Source organism: Protopterus annectens, chromosome 1.part0 (assembly GCF_019279795.1).
Source record: "Protopterus annectens isolate FY-2018-M chromosome 1.part0, PAN1.0, whole genome shotgun sequence".
Lineage (NCBI taxonomy): Eukaryota > Metazoa > Chordata > Ceratodontiformes > Protopteridae > Protopterus > Protopterus annectens.
The window spans coordinates 687,972,534-687,993,964 of record NC_056725.1 but is presented as its reverse complement, the minus strand read 5'-3'; the positions used below and the strand labels follow the sequence as shown (position 1 = coordinate 687,993,964).

The following is a 21,431-nucleotide window of genomic DNA, read 5'->3' as shown; positions in this document are numbered from 1 at the left end:
TAAATGTCTTCTCTAGCTTCTGTAGGGATGTGACACCTGGAGCCTGGTATCTGAGTAAGAAACAGAGAATTGCATTGCGGTTAAATGTGTTTTGGTTTTAGTGAGCACTATTTAAGTGTCTTATGTGTTAGTGGAAGATACATTAAGGCAAGCATATCGATTATCACTGCCAAATCTTCCAGTTTCTTAATAGCAGGTGCAGCAACAATAGTCTCATGTCTGCACCATAAAGTCGTTATGCTCTTTAGAGCTATTTCCTACAAAAAAATTCCTACAATTCATTTTTCTGCAGGCATCACAAAGCACGTTTGCTACCACAATCTGTTAAATGTTTAATGCAGCTTTTTTGCAAACGTCTTTAACTTTCTAAAGAGCCCAAGTGAGCTGTGGCTTTAAACATAGCAAATAAAAATCAGGTGTTCCCCTTTTTCATTTCTGAAGACTGAGGAAAATAAATCAATTAAGTTACCATCTTTGTATTCTTGACAACATGCTGAACTTCATGCAGGCCTGTTTTTGGTGTAAAAAATATTATAAATGTCAGAAATAGCTGGGCAGGATTTGCTAGTCACAGAAGGATTGCTTTTGTTACGGACTGAGAGAATTTTTGCAAGGAAACTAACAATAGTAGCAATAAATACCTTACCTGAACTGAAGAAAGGACTGTGGATTTATTGTGTCTTTGCATTTTTCCCTGTAGATATCAATGAATGTGAAAATCGTACCACTTGCCCTGATCAAGAGTGCATCAATACTGCTGGATCATTTAAGTGTGTACAGTGTAGACCTGGGTATAGGTTCCAGAATGGAAGGTGCACAGGTAGGTGCTTTGATGTCTTCTCTCTGAAGCTATTTATTCTGATATGGCAGGCTCTACGTAGGATTGTTCTAGCCATAATTATTAACAAGCATTTTTGAGTCTTACTAAATGAGGTTGCTTTCCATTGTATGATATTTCAGAGCTAATAAAATATTTGCTCACTGGCAGTGTCAAAGAGGACCTCATTCATTTCCTGGGATCACGGCACTATCTGTTAACATTCTTAGATATTACTACCAGCCAGTATGCTGTCCTAGTCTTACTAATGTACCCACTCATGCCAATGCTGTACTGTACCACTGTACTCTGCCCTTATCAGACCAGTCATAGAGTACCGTGCTCGCTTTGGTATGTACCTGACCAAGATTATGCAGTCACTAGAGTGACCTCAGATGTTCCTTACAAAAAAATATAAGGCTTAACAAACCGGCTTTATGCAGTGCACTTTAAAGCCTTTTCTCTCTACTCAGTCTTCTATAGATTGCTGAGGGGTGATTTATGCCTGGCTTACAAGGTATCGGCAAACCCTACAGTTATGAATATATATATATATATATATATATATATATATATATATAAATATATGGTTTACTATCATGTCCATGAAATGCCTTCAGTTGAATGCTCACATTGCCGAACCAGTATGCTGGGAATAAAAACATTGTTTCACTCCCTTGTCGAGCCATGTTAATAGTGGTGGTTTGACATTCACTGTTTTGGAAATGTGGCCATTTCAGTACATGTTCCATTCAATGTTCAATGATGTGGTTCGCTGACTTTCCATTCGAGGTCTAGTCACTTGGAAAACAGTCTACAAGTAATATGTTAGGAATATTGTGGGCAACAGCCTTGCAAATCCTAAACCGATTCCTCAATATCTTACTCTAGCATATGGAGGACCATACCTTTCTCCCGAGTACAGCACAGGAGAGATCTTAAACCATGTAGGTTTTTTTACAATGCAGTATACTACATAACAAATGGCACTGAAACCACACAGTAGTATATTATAGATTTGTAGGTACACAGGTTGTTGCAAGGCTGATGACCACTAGGGCCCTTACAAGCCTATCTGCATGCCGCAAACTATTTGGGTCCAGCATATCATAGCTATCTATATGTAAGGTGGAATTTTCGTGGGAAGGTAACTATGGATTTCTAGGGAGAGGGTGTTAATTAGGATAGTACATATTGATGGCCTCTGTCCATAAGAGGCAGGGAGACAGACCTGGGATAAATTTACAATTTTCTCTCCAGTTGTCAAGGTTTCATTTGAACAGGATCAGGAATTAACTTAAATGGATGAAGTGCCTATTTCATAGTGTGGGGATCATTTGGGACACACATCTGTCTATACAGCACATCCTGTTTATGTTATAAATGAAGTTAAGATCCCTGTATCTAGTGTTTCTGGTGCTGGTTATTTTGCACATGTACAACATATTCATCAGGGCTGAGTCTGAGGAAGCCCTGTATGCCTGATAAAGGTCCCGTTTCAGCAGAGACAGAGCCTTTAGGTGATCAGTGTAGTTTAGGGTATTGCTGCTACTGGTGAGAAACCTGTTTTGTGTGTTCCAGATTTTACAGGTGTCTGGTTACATACATTCCAAAGGGGTATTGTATTCAATGATAGATCGGAGAAGAGCTGAGTGGAGAGGTATTATACCATCCCTAGTTATGGATGCCATACCCTTACTATAAGTTGGGAGACAGAATGTTTTTCTTAATATCTTGGCTACATGTTTGTCAAAGGCCAGATTGCCGTCTACATATGTTCCCAAATCCCTTACTACTGGGTTGATTCTTATGGGTATTTTATCAATGCAGTAATTCACCTGGGTTGACATTTTTACAAAAGGACAAACTAGATAGCTGCCAGGTTACAAAAGGAATTATATTACATTTTTGGTATTGAGTTCTACGCCATGGCTTTAGCACCAGTTATTTGTCTGTTTTAAACCCTCTTGAAAGATGATAGTGTCCTGGGGAGACTTTTTCTACAGTAAGTAGCTTGTTCAGGTTTGGTGTGAGTGAATGATGAGTACTTTCTGTAGTGTGAGGTTTGTTTCGGCTTGGGAATGAGTAATTGATGTGCTCCTTTTATTGTGAATAATCCTTTTTTAGGGTGACTAGCGTCTTCAGATGTGATGGTGAGGGAGTGATACTCCCTTTCCTATAGTGAGTAGTGCATTCAGTTTTGGGGGTGAGGGATTGATTTGCACTACCTATGGAGAGCAGTCTGTTTGGGGAAAGGATTGTACGTGCCCTTTCTATGGTTAATAGCATGTTTGGGTTCCGGGTTAGGGATGGATGCACCCTTTCTATGGTTAATAGCATGTTTGGGTTCCAGGTTAGGGATGGATGCACCCTTTCTATGGTTAATAGCATGTTTGGGTTTGGGGTTAGGGATGGATTTACCCTTTCTATGGTTAGTAGGGTTTTTGGGTTTGAAGTTAGCATTGGATGTGCCCTTTCTATGCATTGCAGAGTGCTTGAAATAATGGGTGAGGGACTGGTGTGCCTTTTGTATGGTGAGCAATGTGATCACATTTTTGTAATGAATAACTGATGTGAACTTTCTAAAATGAGTAGCATTTTAGGTTTTGGGGATGAAAGATGTCATCAAGTGGCATTTTCATATCTGGATGTGAAGATTTGATTTAACTTTCCTTTGGTCAGTAGCATGTTTCGGTTTGAGAGTAAGGGCTTCATCTGCCCTTTCTAATGGTAATTAGCATGTATGAGTCTAGGTTGGGGGTTTGATGTGCTCCTCCTGTAATGAGTACATTTTCTGGCTTTAGGGTTGAGGGATTGATGTGCCCTTTTCTTGGTGAGAAGTGTGGTTGGGTTAAGGAGTAATGGTTTGGTGTGTTTGTATGCTTCAAATGGACCCACAATGTCAACTAGCATAGCACTTACCTACGATCATAAACCTTCCCATGGACTGCACAATATTGTGCTGAGGCACAGATGTACCCTTCATTTGGTGAGTAGCATGATTTGATTTAGGGGTGAGAGACTGATGTGCTCTTCCTGTGGTGAGTCACATGTTTTGGTTAAGGGCTGAAGGACTGATGTGACTTTCTGTGATGAGTAACATGCCCTGGCCTAACATTAATAAACTAGGTATTAAGGCTATAAAGGTGCCAGTCATATTCTGCATGTCCTGCTCCCAAATCTAAACTGTGGAGATTGTTTGTATGGCTTCTTTTTCCTTATTCATAAATCTCGATTTGTAGTTTCTGTGTATACTCTAGTAAATGTCTTCTCTAGCTTCTGTAGGGATGTTACACTTGGAGCCTGGTATCTGAGTAAGAAACAGAGAATTGCATTGCGGTTAAATGTGTTTTGGTTTTAGTGAGCACTATTTAAGTGTCTTATGTGTTAGTGGAAGATACATTAAGACAAGCATATCGATTATCACTGCCAAATCTTCCAGTTTCTTAATAGCAGGTGCAGCAACAATAGTCTCATGTCTGCACCATAAAGTCGTTATGCTCTTTATAGCTATTTCCTACAAAAAAATTCCTAAGATTAATTTTTCTGCAGGCATCACAAAGCACATTTGCTACCACAATCTGTTAAATGTTTAATGCAGCTTTTTTGCAAACGTCTTTAACTTTCTAAAGAGCCCAAGTGAGCTGTGGCTATAAACAGAGCAAATAAAAATCAGGTGTCCCCCTTTTTCATTTCTGAAGACTGAGGAAAATAAATCAATTAAGTTACCATCTTTGTATTCTTGACAACATGCTGAACTTCATGCAGGCCTGTTTTTGGTGTAAAAAATGTTATAAATGTCAGAAATAGCTGGGCAGGATTTGCTAGTCACAGAAGGATTGCTTTTGTTACAGACTGAGAGAATGTTTGCAAGGAAACTAACAATAGTAGCAATAAATACCTTACCTGAACTGAAGAAAGGACTGTGGATTTATTGTGACTTTGCATTTTTCCCTGTAGACATCAATGAATGTGAAAATCGTACCACTTGCCCTGATCAAGAGTGTATCAATACTGCTGGATCATTTAAGTGTGTACAGTGTAGACCTGGGTATAGGTTCCAGAATGGAAGGTGTACAGGTAGGTGCTTTGATGTCTTCTCTCTGAAGCTTTTTATTCTGATATGGCAGGCTCTATGTAGGATTGTTCTAGCCATAATTATTAACAAGCATTTTTGAGTCTTACTAAATGAGGTTGGTTTTCATTGTTATGGTATTTCAGGAGCTAATAAAATATTTGCTCACTGGCAGTGTCAAAGAGGACCTCATTCATTTCCTGGGATCACGGCACTATCTGTTAACATTCTTAGATATTACTACCAGACAGTATGCTGTCCTAGTCTTACTAATGTACCCACTCATGCCAATGCTGTACTGTACCACTGTACTCTGCCCTTATCAGACCAGTCATAGAGTACAGTGCTCGCTTTGGTATGTACCTGACCAAGATTATGCAGTCACTAGAGCGACCTCAGATGTTCCTTACAAAAAAATATAAGGCTTAACAAACCGGCTTTATGCAGAGCACTTTAAAGCCTTTTCTCTCTACTCAGTCTCCTACAGATTGCTGAGGGGTGATTTATGCCTGGCTTACAAGGTATCGGCAAACCCTACAGTCATGAATATATATATATATATATATATATATATATATATATATATATATAGTTTACTATCACGTCCATGAAGTGCCTTCAGTTGAATGCTCACATCGCTGAACCAGTATGCTGGAAATAAAAACATTGTTTCACTCCATTGTCGAGCCATGTTAATAGTGGTGGTTTGACATTCACTGTTTTGGAAATGTGGCCATTGCAGTACATGTTCCATTCAATGTTCAATGATGTGGTTCACTGACTTTCCGTTCGAGGCCTAGCCACTTGGAAAACAGTCTACAAGTAATATGTTAGGAATATTGTGGGAAACAGCCTTGCAAATCCTAAACCAGTTCCTCAATATCTTGCTCTAGCATATGGAGGACCATACCTTACTCCTGAGTACAGCAGAGGAGAGATCTTAAACCATGTAGGTTTTTTAACAATGCAGTATAATGCATAACAAATGGCACTGAAACCACACACTAGTATATTATAGATTTGTAGGTAGACAGGTTATTGCAAGGCTGATGACCACTAGGGCCCTTACAAGCCTATCTGCATGCCGCAAACTATTTAGGTTCAGCATATCATGGCTATCTATATGTAAGGTGGAATTTTAGTGGGGAGGTAACTATGGATTTCTAGGGAGAGGCTGTTAATTAGGATAGTACATATTGTTGGCCTCTGTCCATAAGAGACAGGGAGACAGACCTGGGATAAATTTACAATTTTCTATCCAATTGTCAAGATTTCATTTGAATAGGATCAGGAATGAACTTAAATGAATGAAGTGCCTATTTCATAGTGTGGGGATCATTTGGGAGGGTGGCCTAATGGTTAAGGTGTTTGCCTTACAAACACAAGGTGCAGGGTTTGAGTCTCACAAGGGATAATTGGCTAGGCTTAAAATGGCTCACAAGAGCAGTTAGCTTAGTACTAATCTATGAACCTATGAATCTATGAAACTATGACACACATATGTCTATACAGCACATCCTGTTTATGTCATAAATGAAGTTAAGATCCCTGTATCTAGTGTTTCTGGTGCTGGTTATTTTGCACATGTACAACATATTCATCAGGGCTGAGTCTGAGGAAGCCCTGTATGCCTGATAAAGGTCCCGTTTCAGCAGAGACAGAGCCTTTAGGTGATCAGTGTAGTTTAGGGTATTGCTGCTACTGGTGAGAAACCTGTTTTGTGTGTTCCAGATTTTACAGGTGTCTGGTTACATACATTCCAACGGGGTATTGTATTCAATGATAGATCTGAGAAGAGCTGAGTGGAGAGGTATTATAACTTCCCTAGTTATGGATGCCATACCCTTACTATAAGTTAGGAGACAGAATGTTTTTCTTACTATCTTGGCTACATGTTTGTCAAAGGCCAGATTGCTGTCTACATATGTTCCCAAATCCCTTACTACTGGGTTGATTCGTATGGGTATTTTATCAATGCAGTAATTCACTTGGGTTGACATTTTTACAAAAGGGCAAACTAGATAGCTGCCAGGTTACAAAAGGAATTATATTACATTTTTTTGGTATTGAGTTTTATGCCATAACTTTAGCACCAGTTATTTGTCTGTTTTAAACCCTCTTGCAAGATGATAGTGTCCTGGGGAGAATTTATAATAGCTCCCAATATACAGTCATCTGCGAGCTTGCTGAAACAGAAGCCTTGAAGATTATCCTTGACTTCCAAGAAGTAGATGCCTAACATGAGTGGGCCCAGCATGGAGCCCTAGGGTACGCCACTGCTGACTTATCTCTTGGTGGAAATGGTCTCACCGATCCTGACTTCTTGGGTCCTGTCTGTGAGCCAATTGTAATCCAGTGAGTTATGTAGGGATATATGCCTAGCTCAGAGTTTGTCAACAATGCCTTTAAAATGACTTAAAAAGAAATGTCACAGGCATTCAGAATCACCATAAAGCTGAAACACCTGATGTTCATAATGGCCATTTGCATATATCCCATGTACCTCTGATACAAGAGGTCTGAAAGGTCACTCAGTGGAAGTTCTAGCTTGGCTGAAGTTATCATTTAGTTTTTAACTGATTGTTTTTCTGGTTGACCTTCTCACTCTTTGTTTTAGTTGGGATATTTTGCAGTCACCCTAATGGTAATGGACATCAGCTGGGTATAACAGCCCTGTGTTTCTTATGCTTAGTCAAACACTCTGTTTGTCCTGTGCTGATGAGGTTATAACAAGGCTGAAATATATTCATATCCACAGCTAGTAGGGTTTGGTTTTATTGGCCTGAAATTGTCCATTAAAATGACTTAAAGAGAAATAAGTCTAGTCATCAGCATTCAGAATCTCCATATAGCTGAAACACCTGATATTCATAAGGGTCATTTGCATATATACCATGTGCCTCTGATACAAGAGGTCTGAGAGGTCACTCAGTGGAAGTTCTAGCTTGGCTGGAGTTTTCATTTAGTTTTTACTGATTGTTTTTTTTTTCTGTGTGGCCTTCTCACTCTTTGTTTTAATTTGTTAGTTGGGATATTTTGCAGTCACCCTAATGGTAATGGACATCAGCTGGATATAACAGCCCTGTGTTTCCTATACTTAGTCAAACACTCTATTTATTCTCTGCTGGTGAGGTCATAACAAGGCTGAAATGTGCATATCTACAGCTTGTTGGATTTGTCTGTATTGGCCTGAAATTGTCCATTAAAATGACTTAAAAAGAAATAAGTCATGGGCATTCAGAATCGCCACACAGCTGAAACACCTGATGTTAATAAGGGTAATTTGCATATATCCCATGTGCCTCTGATACAAGAGGTCTGAGAGGTCACTTAGTGGAAGTTCTAACTTGGCTGGAATTTTCATTATTTTTTACTAAAAATCAACAATAGGAAAATGATGAAGACCAGCGATACTGGTTGAAAGCGCTCAACTGTTGAATTCATTTATTTTTGGCGTCATTCAGTTTTTTGCCATTCTACTTGTAGCAGTGTTCCTTTCTTGTTCTTTCATGTTGTTACATTTCGTTTATCGTTGTGGCGTGATGTAGATATATTAAATAGACTGTTTGCCAACTACCGTGGTTGCTGGTGATTTTAGCGCTAATTGGTGCTACCGAAGTTCTTGCTAAAGTTTAATAGTAAATTATCTACCATCAGGGAGTAACACTGATACTGCTGAAAACATCCTGTATTGGATATCCAAACAAATTTACCATGACAACTGGCAGCTCATAAATTCATCTTCTCCCACTGAATCCATAAACTTATAAAAAACTTCAAACAGTTAATAATCACTCCCACTAAAACAGATAAAGCTTCAGGGAGACACTCAATATTACACTGGATTCTTACAAACACACCAGACAAATTGACAAAAGTAAGCTGCCTGTCAGATCGCATACCAACAAATTCCATTAGACCTCACTGTAACTTAGATAAACATATAATCTATAAAGAAATAAGAATTCCAACCAATTTCAGCAAAGACATTTTCAAAGAAACACTAAAACAATATAATCTAAAAAGTCTTATAAGCATACAGTATGTTATACTGTAAATAGTGATTTATTTAATCTGAATTACATTTATATTTAAATAAGAATTACAAATATGTTTCTGACAGTGACAGTTTTAAATGCATCCTTTTTCCTGTCTGCGTTAATGACATTACAGTCCTGTATTTACTCATAGCAACAAAACAGTTATTAGGATTAATCAATTTATCTTTGTCTGTTTAGATAAAAACAATTTTAAGAAATTATATATAGCTTCATGTTCTTAGTTCATGCATACATCATCATCAGCCCCCTTTTTCCCATTTTTCTACATGGGTTGAGGTATCGTTGTTAACTGTTGCCAACTCTCTCGATTAAGTGCCACACTCCTGCCTTCTTCAACACTCATGCCTGACTGTTGCAGATCTTCTTTTACACAATCCATCGACCTCTTTACTGGATGTCCTCACTTCCTCTTACCTTCTTCCTGTCTGTCCCAAACCTTCTGCACCAGATTGTCTTCTGCTTTTCTACATATTTACCCAAACCCCTGTAATCTGTTCTCTCTGATCTTTTTTGCAATTGGAGCTGCTTTGGCTTCTGCTCTTATATCCTCATTTCTTCATCTGTCCCACAGTGTGCATCCTATCACCATTCTCAGGCGCTTCATTTCCATCACCTCTAGCTTCTTCAACTGTTCTGCCTTTACTCCCCAGGTTTCACTGGTCGCACTACTGTCTTGTACACCTTAGTATTCAGCTTCTTTGGCATTCTTCTGTCATAGACTACACCTGATGTTCTATGCCATTTGGCTGCAGTCCCTCTGATTCTAGCTTTGACCTCTTCATTCAGACTACCCCAGCTGTTTACCTATTCCACTATCTTCCCTTTTATCTCTATTCTCAGCTTCTTCTGATTTACCCATTTGCAGCCATTACCACCATCTTATATGTGCCTAGTTTCATCCCATGTGCCTTCAGATTTATATTCCATTCTCCTATCCTTTGCTGAGGTTCTAGCTGAGAAGTCTGCCTGTACTGCCACATCATCTGCATACAGCAGCTTTGTTGATTTGTCCCCTCCTACCTATTTGCTAATGTAGTCCATCACCAGTATGAACAGCAGTGGGCTCAGAGATGAACCCTGGTGTACACCCACTCCCACTCCCACTGGCAACCCCTCTGTGAGGCCGAACACTGTTCATAGAGTCACTGGGTCCTTGTACATAGCCTGCACTAATTCTACTAATGATTCTTGGACTTCAGACCACCACAGTACTGCCCAGATCAGCTTTCTTGGGACCTTGTCATATGCTTTCTCCAAGTCTAGGAATGCCCAGTTGGACTCTCCCCATAGCTCTAGCTTCTTCTCAAGTATCTGTCTCATTGCAAACATTGGGTCAATTGTGCTGCATCCTGCTCTGAATCTGAACTGCTTACCTCCCTTCTTGCATTCTACTACTCTGCGTATCTATGTATCAATCACCCTATCCAGAACTTTCAAGCAAACAGATTACATAATATTCTTTCAATATTAATTCATGAAGACCAAAATGGGATTATCAAAAACAGAAAGGTAGAAGACAATGTAATTATATTACTGTCCTTAATAGACTTAGCAAACAAGAAAAAACAAGCTTTCTATTTTATACATTGATATAGATAAAGTTTTCAACTCCCTAAGTTGGCCAAAGCTGTTTAAAGCTCTGCAAAAATACAATTTCTCCCCAAACTTAATAGGATTAATTAAAAAACTATATGAAAAGTCCATAGCCTGTGTAAAGATTGGATCTTATTTATCTAGCCCATTTGAAATATTAAGAGGTACAAAACAGGGGTGCCTCCCTCCTCATTACTCCTTGCCCTGGCTTTTGAGCCTCTTGCAAATTATGTTAGAAATAATGACAGCGTTAAAGGATATAAAATATCAGACAAATTATCCCCAAGATACAACTATTTGCTGATGACCTACTAATAGCTTCTAATGATATTGAAAATTCCATAGATCCCTATTGTATAATCTAAACTTCTTTGCAAACATCTGTGGTCTAAAATTAAATCACAACAAAACTCAGGCACTTGTAGTGAATAAAAATGTTCCTATAAAACTTAAATAAAAAAGAGACATAAAATGGGAGGGCACACACATTAAATATCTAGATATCATTATTGAATTGAATTATAAAAAAAATCACTCACATCTAATTACCAACAACTTATAAACTCTATTACTAGTCATTGACAGTTGGAAGAGACTCTTTTTCACATCTAAAGACAGACTAACTTTAATCAAAATGATACTGCTACCTAAAATCTTATTCATTGGCCAAGCTCTAATAATTCACCACCTGTCAAAATTAAACCGAAAATTAATAACTTATTACTCAACTTCCTTTGGTATCCCAAAAAACAAGAATTTCTCTTCTCTTCTCTGGCACCGCACACCACAAGCTGGGATGAAGGAGGTATAGGGTTGCCAAATATTGATTTTTATTTAAACTCCACATTTATTAACATAATGTTGCTTTGGAATAATCCTTCTTATACATCATATTGGAAATCAATACATGAAACCTTACTTCTAAATAATAATAGGATATTGCTTGAACAATGTACTTGAATACATACAAACATCTTTATATGGATTTTAAAAATATACATTCAAAGTGAAAGGTCAAAACTTGTTCTCACACCTCTTATAAAGCAAATATTGCTGTTGTTTAAAAAGCTTATGTTTTCTAAAGAATTAATTAAGAATGTATTAATAATTATGTTTCCTATTGCTTACACAAATGAATGTTTGATATCTTTTGATACTCAGAAAATGTTAACATTTAAGAAGGGTGACCTATTATATTGGAATCAATTTCTCTATGCTAATAAAATAAGTTCTGCAGACTATTTGACCAGCAGATGTAGTTTGTGAAATTGCAATTGGCTGGACATCCAAAATTGTAAGGGTTTTGTACATACTAAGCTCATACCCTCATTAGAAGCATACAATAAGAGTAACTTAAAAATCTTGGATTTTATCTCAGTAATTATTAATGGCTCAACCAAGAATACTTTATACATATCTGTTATATATAAAATTCTCAGAAATGATTTTAGCAAAACAAGTGTTTCTTTTTGGAATTATTCAAGTGAAGTTTAAATAGACAAGTATTCTCAGAAAAAAGTAAAAAAAACTTTGTTTACAGTTGATGAATGAATCCACTTCTTCCCTGTTCTGGCATGTATACACATGGAAATTTTTACATAGTTGTTTTTTTCATCCCACATAGACTAGCAATAATGTCCAAGAAAGATGAAATTAAATGCTGGAGATGTGGACACCCTGATGCTGACTAGATACATATGGTTGTTAATTACAAAAGAATTTCTCCATTTTGGTTAGACTTTAAATATCTTTGTAAAGCTCTATGGAATGACAGCTGTATAATTTCTAACTCCCTTATCCTTTCCAATGTTCCTGTTCCTGAAGTCATTCCTAAAAACCAAACATTTTTACTATGGTCTGTCCTCTGTATAGCAAGGAAAATTGTTACTAAAACTTTGAAATCCCAATCTACTCCTGTCTTGAAAGTTGAATTTATTCATCTTGTGAAATACATTTGTAAGAATGAGATTGCTACTATAATAGTAAGGACTAACAACGCAACTCATCATTTAATTGCTCGGACAAAATTGGCTAATCTGTTAGAGAAATATTAAGTGTTCTCCTATATATATATATATATATATATATATATATATATATATATATATATATATATATATATTGCTTTTTTAGTTGTTGTGGACATTGTATATAGTTTATTTGTTTTTTCTTGTTGCTATACTGTTAAATCATTGAGTTATAAAATGAATAAAAACATTTTGGAAAAAAAAAAAAAACAATATAACTGGAATGTATTTGGAGCAATGCCACTAGATACTGTTATAGAACACTTTAATAATGTATTCTTATAGACCTTAAATAATCTAGCACTAGTACCTAATAAAACAGTAAAGTCCAATCCCATATCATGTCTAACAAAAGAAAGCAAAAATTTAAAAAAAATGTTAAGAAGGGAAAAGCTTAGAAAAACTGGCGTACAAATAGAACTCAAAACGCCTTCCAGCAATTTAGACATCTTAGAAACCTTGCAAAACTTTGTCAAAGAGGACAAGCAAACATATTCTACCAACCTACAAAACAAACATCAAAACAACTCAAGACTTTTTTTGGTCATCATTAAATAAATTACACCCTGGCAAGAGCACCACTAATACGACAGGCTTTATCCTTGCACAGTTTAATTCCTACTTTAAACAATCATTATTATTTCTCTTAGACACTAATGGATCTGACACCTCTCTCTATCCCTGTCCAACTGAACCCCCCAAATCTCTTCAATTTTAGTCCAGTACCTACCTCTCTCATAATGAAGCTGCTCTTTAAACTAAAAAACGCTTTTGTAGTTGTAGACAAACTACCATCAAACTACCTAAAATGGCTACAGAAGTCATAGACTTCCCTGTGCCCATATACAAGTCCATAGCAGAAAGCTATGTCCCATCACTGTGAAAAAATCCTACATAGAACCTCACAAATGTGGCACATCTACAAAGTTTAATAACTATAGACCAGTAGCGATCCTCTCCCACGTCTCCAAAATATTAGAGAAATGCATCCATATGCAGCTGTTGGCAATACCTAACCTCAAATAACCTGCTCTCAGAAATACAACACTACTGCTCTACTACATTTTACCAATATAATAAACCAACATAGAAATAATGGACTGCTTGTCTGTCCACCATATTCTTAGACTTCTCGAATATATCTGATACTGTCTCACACCAGCAGCTGCTCATTAGACTCTACTCAATAGATCTTTCACAGGACTCCCTGTTGTGGTTTCTTAGTTACCTATCCAGAAGTCAATATGTATTAAATGGCAACAGACCTACTCATCCTTTCAACCTGTTTCTACAGGTGTTCCTCAGGGCTCTGTCCTGGGTCCTCTCCTATTTATTATATTTATTAATGACCTCCACTCACCATGCTAGTTTAGTTCAGTATGCAGATGACTCAACATTAATATTTGTGGCCTCAACAATATATAAACTTCAAGACATTACCCAAAAATCTTTCTCTTCTGTAGAAACCTGGCTCAAAGAATCAACCCTCCTACTTGATCCAAAGACAAGTAATTTAATGCTTTTTACCTCAAAAAAGTTGCCAAAATAAAAAGCAGTCTTTTACCATAAAGTCATCAAATACTGTCATTGAAACTGTAACTCACAGTAAACCTCTAGGCGTAGATGCCAGTCTCAAATATGACCAGCATATACTGCACGCCATTAAATCTACACACCAGAAACTAGGCTCCATTAATCAGATCAATGGATTCCTTACAGATACTGCAAGAAAAACTCTAGCCACCACAGTCTTATTGCCAACTCTCGTATACGCCACTTCTATCTTAACAAACTTAAACAATACTCAAAGAAAGAAACGTACCTTCTGCTACAATAAAATGGCTACATTTGCCACCAGTCTCCCTCATATGCCCCAGTGTTATCATAGCTTAAAGCAATTAAACTGGCCTGAACTTCACAACTAACTACAACACACAACCTCATTCATCATCTAGAAAAATGCCCTGCACTACAAATGTTATTACTGCTCTACTGTCCAGCAAGGAACTTCCCTTCTAGTAAGAAATTTGTACTACTCACAAATAAGTCAAATAATGTTGCAGGAGACTTGCTCTACTCCCATTATTTTGCTAAAGTCTGGAATAGTATCTCAACACAAATAAAACTCTCTGAAAAACTTAATAGTTTTAAAGCACTGCTTAAACAACATCTTAACCAATCCTGGTCCTGCACAAGCTCATCACATGTTAAGACTTTGTGCTCACCATACAATACTCCCCTTAAACAGAATATTCTCACCCTCTCACTGAAATGACAAAACAATGTTTTTTATACATAATTGCTGCTTATACACGCCACTAAATTGCATGTAGTCTTTCTCTTTAGTAACTTCTTCTTCTTCTTTTGGCTTTTCCTGGTTAGGGGTCACCACAGTGGATCAGCTATCCACTCATGATCGGCAGTGGAGTTTTACAGTGTTGAGTTGTCAGCCCAGCACCCAACCTTCCACAGAAGGCACACACTCACACCTATGCCAATTCAGAGTGTCCAATCCACCTACAGCATGTCTTTGGGATGTCGGAGGAAACCGGAGCACCCGGAGGAAACCCACATAACCACAGGGAGGACATGCAGACTCTGCACAAAAGGCACCCCAGCCAAGGATTGAACCAGAGAGCCTCTTGCTGTGAGGCGGCAATCCTAACTGCTGCACTACTGTGGCCGCCCCCTCTCTTTAGTAACTTCTATCTCTGTAAAAATCTTAGAATGTATAAATGCACCTACTGTATGTGTATAAATGCAAATAGAACTATAACTACTTTCTGTTTAACTGGAACTTAGTATAATGCAATATAAGCAAATGGAGCTTTTCTCCCCAGGCCTCCACTGAAAACAGGTATTAGCCAGTTGGACTTTCCTCGTAAAAAGAAACAAAAAAGAAAGAAAAAAGAGCATGCGTGGTCACCATGCACGATAGAAGTGAAACTTTTGTTAAGAAGTATAAGGGACACAAAAGTTACAGTACAGTATAAGCTCCTTTGTTCTTCCTTATAGAAGTTTGACTTCTGCCATGTGAAGCAATTAATGCACATTCTTTTTTTTAATGTCCCCATAGAAATGTACTATTTTATATATTGCAACTTGCAGTTTTATATTATTATTAATTAAGTAAATGATCTTAAACAGTAATGTCACTGGGTAATAGAAGTTTATATATTATACAATAATTCTAAGCTTAACCCTCAGATCTGTTCTGTGATCTCCAAAATATAAAAGACAAAATAAAAAAAACAAGAGTCAAACTGCCTGAGTTGAAACTGTTTAATAAACACTAGTAAAATGCATTAATAAAGATCTGAGAAAGTTCAAAAGCTTTGCATTTTCGTAGTGTTTTATTAAATACTTTCAGCTCAGATAGTTGGACCTTTGGGTTTTTATTTTGTCTTTTCTATGCTTGGTTTTGCCATTGAGTCCATTTGGCCACCTATGAAAGTTTTTTTTGTGTTTTATTTCTGGAATAGGAGGCTAGATTCCAAAACAGTTGCTCTCAGTGTAAGTCTAACTAGAATCCAAAATATGTGCTCAGTGTAAGTGACTTACTTTGATATAAGGCCTATTTATAGACAAGCTTTCAGCATGAGCCAGATTCCAAAAGACCTGGTGTGAGCCTGCTCCCAGAGTAAGTAGTCCCTTACACTGAGAGCAAGTCTTTTGCAACTGGGCCCATAGTTATTACTGATCCCATTATTACTACTGCTGGTAAACTTATGATAACAAAAGGGATCTGCTTAGGCAAATCAAAAATCCAAGAGAACTTTGTGCAATTATGACTTGGGTGCAGGTTCCAAAATAATAACTATCAAAATATTTAAATACCTTTCATCTCTGGCCTTCAGAATGGTTACTAAAGGCATTTTTCAAATTATGCCATTTAAGGAAAGAAAACAATAATTTGTTAAAGGTGAAATGTAAGTTTTCTAATTTATTTTTCAGTAGTCTTAGGCTAGAGACACTAATGCCACAGGCAGTATTCATCTATTAGCTCTTGGACAGTTATATTAAAGGGCATGTTAGGTATGAAGATTGTTTGGATTTTTTTTCCATATATATATATATATATATATATATATATATATGTATTCATATATGTCACAGGTAAATGAAGTGTTTCAAGTATTTCAAGTTAAAGATCATTTAAAAATAGTATCACCTAAAACATTGTCTCCCAGAATATCAGTTTGCAAGCCAGCACACTGGGTGTCATGATCCAGCAATATTACATTCTGTCAGTAACTATGATGGAATTGCCAATTAAATACCTCCTTGAGAAATCCAGTTTTATGTAACTTGCTATCAAACGTAATAGTTTATCAGGCAAAATGTGAGGGCTTTTGGCAATGCAAGTTGGTCATGCCATCTGTTGTTTCAGTGAGAAATAAATTCAGCCTCTCACCATCTTTAAATCGGCTTGTTTCTTTATGGTATAGTGGTTTCAAACCAGCATTTAATATAGAAAACACCCAGAAGACAGGTTACACTTATTAAATGACTGCATCTAAGGAGTGTGCAACTGTCATCTTTACAGTGACCACATAGGAAGAATACGGCAGTGTTACACTAGTAAAAACTCTCAAAACACTCCCATTGTGATACCAGAATAAATCTTTGTAATCAGAAAGAAGTAAATCAGTAAAGAATTATGAAATCTACATAAAGATCATCCGACAACCATTTGGACACATAACAGTAAATTAAAAATAAACATTTATGACAGTAGGTTGAAAGAATATAGGTTCAAAGGCTACTCTACTTTTTATGATTTCAGAAGTCAGATTCATTTGGTAATACGTATTCCAGATTTTGTTTAAAAAGGTATTTGGTGCTACAGACTTAGTGTCAGAGATCACAGTTTCTTTTACACATCAAGCTGTTGCTGATTCATTTACTATTTACTTGTGTTAGTTTATGAGTTTTTCCTGGAACAAACTTCATTTTCTGATAGAAGTGTCTGTGTGAGTGTGTTTGTGAGTGCGTGTGTGTGTTTGTGTGTGCGTGCATACATCTGCATGTAGTGTATGGGGGAGGAGCACTCACTTTTCCCAAAACAATAGTGCAGAAGTAATAAAAATTCAAATGCAGTGCTTTTTGACTTCTTCTTTCCTTTTACCAGTTATGAAGTTGCCAAAAAAAGGAGAAAGGCAACTGAATATTACTTGAAAATAAACAAGCATTTGCCTTTAAGCAACTGCAGCAATGGATAAGTATGAACAGATGTGTAGGTATGAACACACGGGCATCTCTTCTATCTTCCTGTCCTGGCACATAGAGCTACTGTTACTCATAGTTGCTCATTGAGCGGTATGGTCAACAGGTACGCAAACCTTTCAACAGATGCTGCTGCAGCTGCGAGGCGATCAGTCAATCTCACTGCTTGTGTGTGTGTGTGTGTGTGTGTGTGTGTGTGTGTGTATGTGTGTGTGTGCGGTTGAAAAGCTAAAATGGAGTATGAAAACCTTTCAACAGATGCTGCTGCAAGGGAATCACTCGTTCTGAAACTGTGCGTGTGTGAGAAGTTGAGTAAGGAAGTCAAACTCCACCCTTAGTGGGTGGAGTTTCATTTCCTTACTTCAGTTTTACTTTTCTGTTTCACTCTGAGCTCTCACACCATCCCATAAGATGTTTCACTTCAATAAGTAAATAAATTTGTATGGGGAGTAGTGTGTCCAGGTTTGGATGTGAGGGATTGGTGTGCCCTTTGTATAGGTGAGTAGCTTCTTTAGGTTTAGTGTAAGGGATAGATGTGCCCTTTCGATGGCAAGTAGCATGTTCAGATTTGGAAGTAAGGGCTTAAAGTACCCTTTCTTTGGTGAGTATTATGATGGAGTTTGGGGTTGAGCAATTGATGAGACTTTTCCATAGGTAGCAGTATGTTCTGGTTTGAGTGTTAATAGATTGATGTGTACTTTCTAGAGAGAGTAGCACGTTTGGGTTTGGAAGTAAGGGTGAGATGTGCCCTATCTATGTTGATTTGCATATTTTGCTTTAGGGATGAGGGATTGATATTTTCTTTCTATGGTAAGTATTTTGTTTAGATTTATGTGTGATGGATTAATGTGCCTTTTCAAACAATAAATAGCATGTCTGGGCTTGGAAGTGAGGGACTGATGTGCCCTATCTGTGGTGAATGGGGGAAGGAAGACAGATTGATGTGCCTTTTCTACAGTGAGTAGTTTGTTCAGGTTTGGTGTGAGTGAATGATGAGCACTTTCTATAGTGAGAGATTTTTTGAGGGGTTTTGGAATGAATAATTTATGTGGTCTTTTTATTGTGAATAGTATGTTCAGGACTGAGGAATGAGCACTGATAGTCCTTTTTTATGGTGACTAGTGTCTTCAGATTTGCTGGTGAGGGAGTGATGGTCCCTTCCTGTAGTGAGTAGTATTTTCAGTTTTTGGAGACAGGGTTGGATGTGCCCTTTCTATCATTAGTAGCATGTATGGGTTCTGTGTTGGAATGGAGGCACCCTTTCTATGGTTAGTAGCATGTTTGGGTTAGGGATGGATGCATCCTTTCTGTGGTTAGCATGTTTGGGTTTGAGGTTAGGGTTGAAAGTGCCCTTTCTATGCTTACTAGCAAGTTTGGGTTGAAGGTCAGGGTTGGATGTGCCCTTTCTATGGTTAGTGGCACCTTTGGGTTCAGGGTTAGGGATGGATGCACTGTTTCTATGGTTAGTAGCATGCTTGGAATCAAGGTTAGGGTTGGATGTGCCCTTTCTATGGTTAGTAGCATGTATGGGTTCACGGTTAGGGTTGGATGTGCCCTTTTTATGGTTAACAGCATGTTTGGGGTCATGGTTAAGGATGGATGTGCCCTTTCTATGCATTGCAGAGTGCTTGAAATAATGGGTGAGGGACTGGTGTGCCTTTTGTATGGTGAGCAATGTGATCACATTTTTGTAATGAATAACTGATGTGAACTTTCTATAATGAGTAACATTTTAGGTTTTGGGGACTGATGGGCCTTTTCTCTACAACGTGACATGTTCATATCTGGTTGTGAAGATTTGATTTAAATTTCCTTTGGTGTGTAGTATGTTTGGATTTGAGAGTTAGGGCTTCCTCTGACCCTTCTAATGGCAATTAACATGTTTGAGTATAAGTTGAGGGTTTAATGTGCTGCTCCTGTGATGAATACATTTTCTGGCTTTAGGGCTGAGGAACTGATGTACCCTTTCCTTGGTGAGTACTGTAATTGGGGTAAGGGGTAGGCTGTGCTTTGTTTTCATTTTGGGCTTGAGGGTTAATGAAATGTTTAAGGTGTTTACCTCACAGACACAAGGTGTACATGGTTTAATTTTCACCTGTGAGGGAAAATGACTAGGCTTAAAATGGACCCACAATGGCAGCTAGCCTAGTACTTACCTATAAACATACCTCTCACATTTTTAGAGCAAGAAATCTGGACAAAGCCATAAATAATAGAGGGTACAAAGGACCAAAAATAGGGACACTTTTTAAATATGCTCTTACAATTTAGAAAGTTGATAGAATAACAGGTTTTGCATTAGCATACATTTTCTGAAGGGTATGAAGTCTGAAACTCAAATGTCTGTCATTATTTTCTGACTTCATCACTCAATGATTTGCCGGAAACCCACAATTTTATGAAAAAAACAGACCAGAAATATTAGGCAAAAATCTGGACATTCTGCAAAAATCTGTACAGTTAAGAGGTATGCCTATGAACTTTCCCATGGTAAGTATCATATTCTGCTGAGGCGCAGATGTACCCTTTATTTGGTGAGTAGCATGATTTGATTTAGGGGTGAGAGATGGATGTGCACTTCCTGTGGTGTGGAGAAGGACTGATGTGACTTTCTATGATGAGCAACGTACCCTGGTCTAACATTAATAAACTAGGTATTAAGGCTATAAAGGTGGCAGTCATATTCTACATGTCCCACTCCCAAACCTAAAATGTGGAGATTGTATGGATTCTTTTTTCTTACTTATAAATCTAGATTTGTAGTTTTTGTATACTCTAGTAAAAGCCTTCTCTAGGGATGTGACTCCTGGATCCTGATATTTGAATAAGAAACAGAGAATTGCATTACAGTTAAATGTGTTTTGGTTTCAGTGAGCACTACTTAAATGTCTATATGCTCGTGGAAGATTCATTAAGGCAAGCATATTGATTACCACTGCCAAATCTTCCAGTTTCTTTATAGCAGGTGCAGCAATGATAGTCTAATGCAGTGGTGGTGAGCCTATAACACACGTGTCAAAAGTGACACATGCAACAAGGCTTTGGGTAACCAACACCCGAGTTATCAAAGACACTGCTTTTGCATTTGTTGCTCATGTGAAGTGCACTGAATTATTTTGTGCAAGGAGCTTTTGACACACCAAACCCAAAATGTTCACTATCACTGGTCTCATGCCTGCACCATAAAGTGTTTATGCCCTTTAGAGCTATTTCCTACAAAAAAAAAATTGTGAGATTCACTTTTCTGCAGGCATCAGAAAGAATAACATTTGCTACCACAATCTGTTAAATGTTTAATGCAGTTTTTTTGCAAACTTCTTTAACTTTCTAAAGAGTCCAAGTGAACTGTGCCTTTAAACATAGCAAATAAAAATCAGGTGTTCCCCTTTTTCATTTCTGAAGACTGAGGTAAATAAATCATGTAAGTTACCATCTTTGTATTTTTGACAATATGCTGAACTTCATGCAGGACTGTTTTTGGTGTAAAAAATGTTATAAATGTCAGAAATAGCTTGGCAGGATTTGCTAGTCACAGAAGGATTGCTTTTGTTACAGACAGAGAGAATGTTTGCAAGGAAACTAACAATAGTAGCAATAAATACCTTACATGAACTGAAGAAAGGACTGTGGAT

General features: G+C 37.5%; 1 protein-coding gene across 1 annotated transcript in view; it reads left to right on the top strand.

The window, feature by feature from the left end:
- LOC122793921 (latent-transforming growth factor beta-binding protein 4-like) overlaps positions 1-21,431 on the top strand; it is a 2,484,519-nt gene that overhangs the window by 1,168,241 nt on the left and 1,294,847 nt on the right. The window contains exons 12-13 of the mRNA XM_044062009.1: positions 701-820; positions 4,778-4,897. Coding sequence (XP_043917944.1) covers positions 701-820; positions 4,778-4,897 — 240 coding nt within the window. The remainder of the gene's footprint in view (positions 1-700; positions 821-4,777; positions 4,898-21,431) is intronic.